Source organism: Gobius niger (genome assembly GCF_951799975.1).
Source record: "Gobius niger genome assembly, chromosome: 11".
Classification (NCBI taxonomy): Eukaryota; Metazoa; Chordata; class Actinopteri; order Gobiiformes; family Gobiidae; genus Gobius; species Gobius niger.
Genome location: NC_136862.1, coordinates 1,842,164 through 1,849,064, shown reverse-complemented (window position 1 = coordinate 1,849,064; position 6,901 = coordinate 1,842,164). Strand labels below are relative to the sequence as shown.

The window sequence follows — 6,901 nt, the reverse complement described above, 5'->3', positions numbered from 1 at the left end:
GATGTAACAAGTGAATTTCTTCATTGTGAGATCAATAAAGTCTCCCCCCCCTCCCCCCCCTCCCTCACCGCTCTCTCTGCCGCGCGGACAGATGGACGGGGTTAATGTGATGGTTAAGCGGCGCGCTGATGGTTCCTGTTTACGCCGCGGTTGCCATGACATCAGCTGACCCCCCCCTCTCTCTCTCTAATCCCCCCTCCCTCTCTCCCTCTCTCTCTCTCTCTCCGTCCCTCGCGCGCTCGCCTCGCCGCCTCGCGCCGCCGCCGCCGCTCACTCCTCACTCCTCGCTCCAGACGCGCAGCAGCGAGCAGCACCGAGGAGCGCGCGCACACACGGACCGGGAGCGCACCCACATGTAGGACCCCCCGGCACACACGCACACTACCTCCCCCCCCCCCCTCCCAGCCACAGGACCGTCCCCCCGTCCCCCCTGCCCCATGTCGACTCATGACACAGCGCAAAGGCGACAGACCCCCCATCAGCATTCAGGAGCACATGGCCATCGACGTGTGCCCGGGACCCATCCAGCCCATCAAGCAGATCTCGGACTACTTCCCCCGCTACCCGCGCGGCCTGCCCCCGCATGTGGCGCACCTGGGGCCCCCCGCCAGAGCCCCGTCGTCCCCGTCCGCCGCGGCGGCAGCAGGGTCTCCTCCGCCGCCCGCCGCCGCCGCCGCCCCCTGCGCCTCTGAGGACGGCGGACCGAGCCCCCAGGACCGGGACCGGGACAGGCCCTCCGGAGCCGCCGCCGCCTCCCCGGCCCCGCGGAGGGACGAGGAGCCCGACGTGGAGGGCTACGACTCGGACGACTCCAGTGAGTACAGGGGGGGTTTGGCGCGCGCAGGTCGGACACCAGTTGCGCCGCGTTCGCGTGAAAGAATGACTGGAGCCGCTGTTGGAGCCGCGGTTTTCGCAGGATGAGACCTGTTGCATGTCGCGCGCGCGTGTGTGTGCGCGCGCGCGTGTGTGTGTGTATGTGCGCGCGCATGTGTGTGTGTGTGTGTGTGTGTGCGCGCGCGTGTGTGTGAGAGAGAGCGGAACTGCGGGGAAGATTAGGCGAATAAATCTCACGCTTTGTCCTGGAAACGCGCTGGATTCCGCTCGCGCTGCTGCTTTTCTCTCCTTTATGCGGATGCAATGTTATAATACTGAGCCCCCCCATCCTCCCCCCCCCCCAGTAGAATACTGTCATCACTGTGGGGCATCTTCTACAAACATGGCGCCCGTTTGTGCTTAAATTACGTCTTGTTATTGGCGGAAACGGACTTGACCTGAGTCACTGGTGATGAACTTGAGCAGAGCCGGGTCTGGCCCTTCTGGGGCCCCGAGCAAACCTCCACACGGGCCCCGAGCAAACATCCACACGGGGCCCGAGCAAACCTCCACACGGGCCCCGAGCAAACATCCACACGGGCCCCGAGCAAACCTCCACACGGGCCCCGAGCAAACCTCCACACGGGCCCCGAGCAAACATCCACACGGGGCCCGGAGCAAACACCCACACGGGGCCCCGAGCAAACATCCACACGGGCCCCGAGCAAACACCCACACGGGCCCCGAGCAAACACCCACACGGGCCCCGAGCAAACATCCACACGGGCCCCGAGCAAACACCCACAGGGGGCCCCGAGCAAACATCCACGCGGGGCCCCGAGCAAACATCCACATGGGCCCCGAGCAAACATCCACATGGGCCCCGAGCAAACATCCACACGGGCCCCGGCAGGACAATAACATGGTGATTCATGTACGGTCAGAAACGGTTCCACTGGTCAGCAGGGCAGGGCAGGAGGGGGACATAATGAGCTCAATTCAGGCCCCGCCCCCTGTGTGGGAACTAACCACTAAGCCACCGGCAGACTTTTTAACCCCTTAACTCCCGCCTGAACCGAGCACTTTTTCTCCAGTTTGGCTTTACCCCAATCCAAAAGCTTCTGGAAAACAGGTGAGAAAATAGCAACAAAACTGAGACGAAAACAATGATGGAAATGTGAGAAAAGTGAGAAAACATTTATGAAAAAGTGGCAAAAAAATGACAAAAAAATGACAAAAAAATGACAAAAATGTGACAAAAAAACGACAAAAAAAGGACAAAAATGTGACAAAAATGTGACAAAAATGTGACAAAAATGTGACAAAAAAATGACAAAAATGTGACAAAAATGTGACAAAAAATGACAAAAATGTGACAAAAAAATGACCAAAAAAATGACAAAAATGTGACAAAAAAATGACAAAAATGTGACAAAAAAACGACAAAAAAAGGACAAAAATGTGACAAAAATGTGACAAAAATGTGACAAAAAAAACGACAAAAATGTGACAAAAAATGACAAAAATGTGACAAAAATGTGACAAAAAATGACAAAAAAATGACAAAAATGTAACAAAAAATGTGACAAAAATGTGACAAAAAAATGACAAAAATGTGACAAAAAAATGACAAAAATGTGACAAAAAAATGACAAAAATGTGACAAAAAAATGACAAAAATGTGACAAAAAAATGACAAAAATGTGACAAAAATGTGACAAAAAAATGACAAAAATGTGACAAAAAAATGACAAAAATGTGACAAAAAAATGACCAAAAAATGACAAAAATGTGACAAAAAATGTGACAAAAAATGTGACAAAAATGTGACAAAAAATGACAAAAATGTGACAAAAAAATGACAAAAATGTGACAAAAAAATGACAAAAATGTGACAAAAAAATGACAAAAATGTGACAAAAAAATGATTAAAATGTGACAAAAAAATGACAAATAAAGTTACAAAAATGAGTTGAATACCCAACAAAAAAATGATGGGAAAACAATCTGAGGAAAAAGATCCTCTGGGTTCAGGCGGGAATTAAGAGGTTAAAATGGCCTCATTCTCTCACCTCTGCTCTCTGACCCACAAACCTGACGCTCTGTCTGACCACTGAGAATCAGCCTGTGAGTTTCCCGACACCGTCAGAGAACCAGAGTTACTGTAAGTAACTGAGAACCGTTTGGATCCGACTCCTCTGAGACAAAAAGGCCCCGGACACGACTTTACTCTCGTCTCTTCACCGGCCGCCAGGGCTGGACCGGCCGTCGGGAGATTCGGGAGTTTTCCCGATGGGCCGACGTACGTTTGGGCCGGTCAGACCGAGATAAGGCCCGTTATACCTTAACACCGGCCCACAATTAGCGGGAAAAGCCATTGGAGAATCCATCATTACATAGATGCAATCGGCTTGTTGCACAATGTGGCTACGCTAGTCCCTCTGAGCTGAAGCTTCATTTCCATTAAGATGAGCTCAGACCAGTGAGTTTCTGGTAGAAATATTTCCATAGAGGAGACGTTTATGTTTGTAAGAATCAGGGAGTTTTTCTTGAAGCTAAAGGCTAATTTAAACTCTTAACTCCCGCCTGAACCGAGAGGAGCTTTTTTTCTCCACTCATTTTTTCCCCCATCATTTTTGTCACTTTTTTGTCATTTTTTGGTCACATTTTTTTTTCTTTTTCATTTTTTCGTCAACTTTTTATCACATTTTTGTAATTTTTTTTTTGTCACATTTTTGCAATTTTTTGGTCAAATCTTTATCATATTTTTTGTCATTTTTCGTCAATTTTTGGTCAATTTCTTGTGACATTTTTCCCATAATTTTTGCCACTTTTTTGCCATTTTTTTGTCACATTTTTATCACATTTTTGTCACATTTTTATCACATTTTTGTCACATTTTTGTAATTTTTTGGTCATTTTTTGGTCATATTTTTGCCACTTTTTCATCAATTTTTGGTCAATTTCTTGTGACATTTTTCCCATCATTTTTGCCACTTTTTCATCAATTTTTTGCCACTTTTTCATCAATTTTTGGTCAATTTCTTGTGACATTTTTCCCATCATTTTTGCCACTTTTTCATCAATTTTTCGTCACTTTTTTGTCAATTTTTTTATCACATTTTTGTAATTTTTTTGTCATTTTTTGTCATTTTTTGGTCACATTTTTTTTCTTTTTCATTTTTTCGTCAACTTTTTATCACATTTTTGTCACATTTTTGCAATTTTTTGGTCAAATTTTTATCATATTTTTTGTCATTTTTCGTCAATTTTTGGTCAATTTCTTGTGACATTTTTCCCATCATTTTTGCCACTTTTTGTCACATTTTTGTCACATTTTTATCACATTTTTGTCACATTTTTGTAATTTTTTGGTCATTTTTTTGTCACATTTTTGCCACTTTTTCATCAATTTTTCGTCCCTTTTTTGTCAATTTTTTTATCACATTTTTGTAATTTTTCGTCAATTTTTTGTCAATTTCTTGTGACATTTTTGCCACATTTCCATCATTGTTTTCGTCGAGAAAACATGCTCGGTTCAGGTGGGAGTTAAGGGGTTAATTAGCATTACACAACTTAGTGCCTTTATATATATTTATATATATATATATTTTTATAGCATGTTAGCCTTTAGCTTCAAGACAAACTATCGATCCTTCATGATCACAGGCGTCTCTGATCTGAACTTCATGATTTGAACACAGTAAATGATCATCGACCGGGAACTCACCGCCCACAACATCATCTTTAGAAAATCTGATTATTATTCCAGGAAAAGAAAACAGACAGGAAGTCCAGGCGCTCACACCTTCAGGTCAGAGGAACTAGCATAGCCACACCGCGCAACAAGCCAATTACACAACTCCTCCAGCAGGGGGATGTGGCGGCTTTTATACCCTCCAGGTGGCGCTGTCTTGAGTCATGGTCAGGGGCGCTCTGGCCTCTCACTTTTCTCCCTAACCTCTCACACCCTGCCGTAATCGAGCTTTACCCAAATCTAAAAGCTTAAAAGGAAAAGCGTCCAAAAACGAGGATGAAAACGGAGCAAAAATGTGCCGTGAAAGCGACAAAAAAGTGACAAAAAACACAACAAAATGTGACCAAAACTTGACGACAAAGCGATGAAAAAAGTGATGAAAAAACAACAAAAACATGACACACAAAAAAAACGAAAAACAAGAGACAAAAACACCAACAATGCAAGGAAAAAGTGACATAAACATAAAAAGTTACCATCACTTTTCTAGATTTTATCTTTCAAATAAGCCGTCACAGTTTTGCTCTCCAGTCAAGAAGCTTTTAGATTTGGGCAAAGCCGAGCTGGAGAAAATGCTCTGGGTTAAGGCGGGGGGTCAGAGGTCTTTGTTGTTGTTTTTATGTCTTTGTGGAAGTGTCACATTTACGCTCATTTGTCCGAGGCTGGGAAGAGTCCGGGGCTGTGTTTCAGTCCCGGTCCGGCCCTGGCTCTGGGACGTCCCACTCATGAGGAAACAGTTTATTGTAACTCCCTCCAGGACCCACAGAACCTCAGCCCCCCATGTGGCTCCGAAATGACAACACAGGCACGGCTTCTTAAAGACGGGCGCTTTACTTTTATGCCGTGAAAACTGTCGGACAGGACATGAAATACAAGGCTTTAGACATGGTCCAGTCACAGGGAAAATAACACATTAAACAAAATGGCCGCCTCGTGGCCGCCTGCCACTTCGGAGGTTCTTGGGCAGCAAATATTTCAGTCTTGTGCAAACTAAACAAGCATACAATAATTAGACCAATGTACTTTACAAATATACAAATAATTAGACACAATATAAAACTAAATACCTTGCAATTTTAATTTTTTGTATCATATTTTGTCATTTTTTTCGACAATTTTAGTCATTTTTTTTGTAAAAAAATTAATGAAATTTTTGTCTTTTTGTCAATTTTTTATCACATTTTTGTCATTTTTTCATCCATTTTTTTTATAATTTTTTTGTCAAATTTTTATCACATTTTTGTCATTTTTTTGTCACATTTTTTGATCACATTTGTCATTTTTTATAAATTTTTTGTCATTTTTTCGTCAATTTTTTATCAAATGTCATTTTTTCGTAACTTTTTTTAGTGTCAAATTTTTATCACATTTTTGTCCATTTTTTTTAAATCAAATTTTGCCATTTTTTCGACATTTTTTTTAATCAAATTTTAGTCTTTTTTGTAAAAAAAAATTATGACATTTTTGTCTTTTTGTCAAATATTTATCACATTTTTTGTCCATTTTTGATCAATTTTTTGTCGTTTGTCAATCATGCAAATCTCGCAGCCTCTTATACTAAACTAAATCTCGCGATAGTTGCGGTACAAAAATAAAAAATAAAACTACTCCTTTGGCAAATTAACGTATCTAATTTATAAAATGTAACATAAATTCACAATTTTTTTTGTCACATTTTTGTCACATTTTTATCACATTTTTATCACATTTTTGTCACATTTTTGTAATTTTTTGGTCATTTTTTGGTCAAATTTTTGCCACTTTTTCATCACTTTTTCGTCCCTTTTTTGTCCATTTTTTTATCACATTTTTGTAATTTTTCGTCAATTTTTTGTCAATTTCTTGTGACATTTTTGCCACATTTCCATCATTGTTGAGTCACAATAAATGTCAACAAAAAATATTAACCCTTAAAACAAAAATACTACGTGCAAGTCCTTTCAACGACACTTACACCCTATTTGTTTACACATTTTAGACAAACGTTTGCAAAGAAGTGCATGCTGGGAGCTGTCAGGTGACTCGTCGTCAGCGCAGTTTGTAAATCTTCTAGTTTCCGTTTGAAAGGATTTACAATGTTTGGCCTTTTTGGGGATTTCTGTTCTCGCTCCACAGCTCTGTGACTGTGGTGAGTTAGAGAGGCCCCCCTCCTCCCCCTCCTCCCCCTCCCTCGTGACTGTCTGGTCCAGCTACAATCATGACTAATTACCTGCTTAATTAATGCTAACGTCCTTAAATCACCACTTCCCTGGTCTCGCTCCCACGCCTCCCCCCCCCCCTCGCCCCCCCCCCCTCGCCTCCTCCTCCTCCTCCTCTTCATCTCTGCTGCTG

General features: G+C 43.0%; 1 protein-coding gene across 1 annotated transcript in view; it reads left to right on the top strand.

The window, feature by feature from the left end:
- The first annotated feature begins 404 nt into the window (after positions 1 to 404).
- doc2b (double C2-like domains, beta) overlaps positions 405 to 6,901 on the top strand; it is a 143,584-nt gene continuing 137,087 nt past the window's right edge. Inside the window, exon 1 of the mRNA XM_079565670.1 lies at positions 405 to 814. Within this exon, the coding sequence (XP_079421796.1) occupies positions 448 to 814 (367 nt within the window). The 5' untranslated portion in view covers positions 405 to 447. The remainder of the gene's footprint in view (positions 815 to 6,901) is intronic.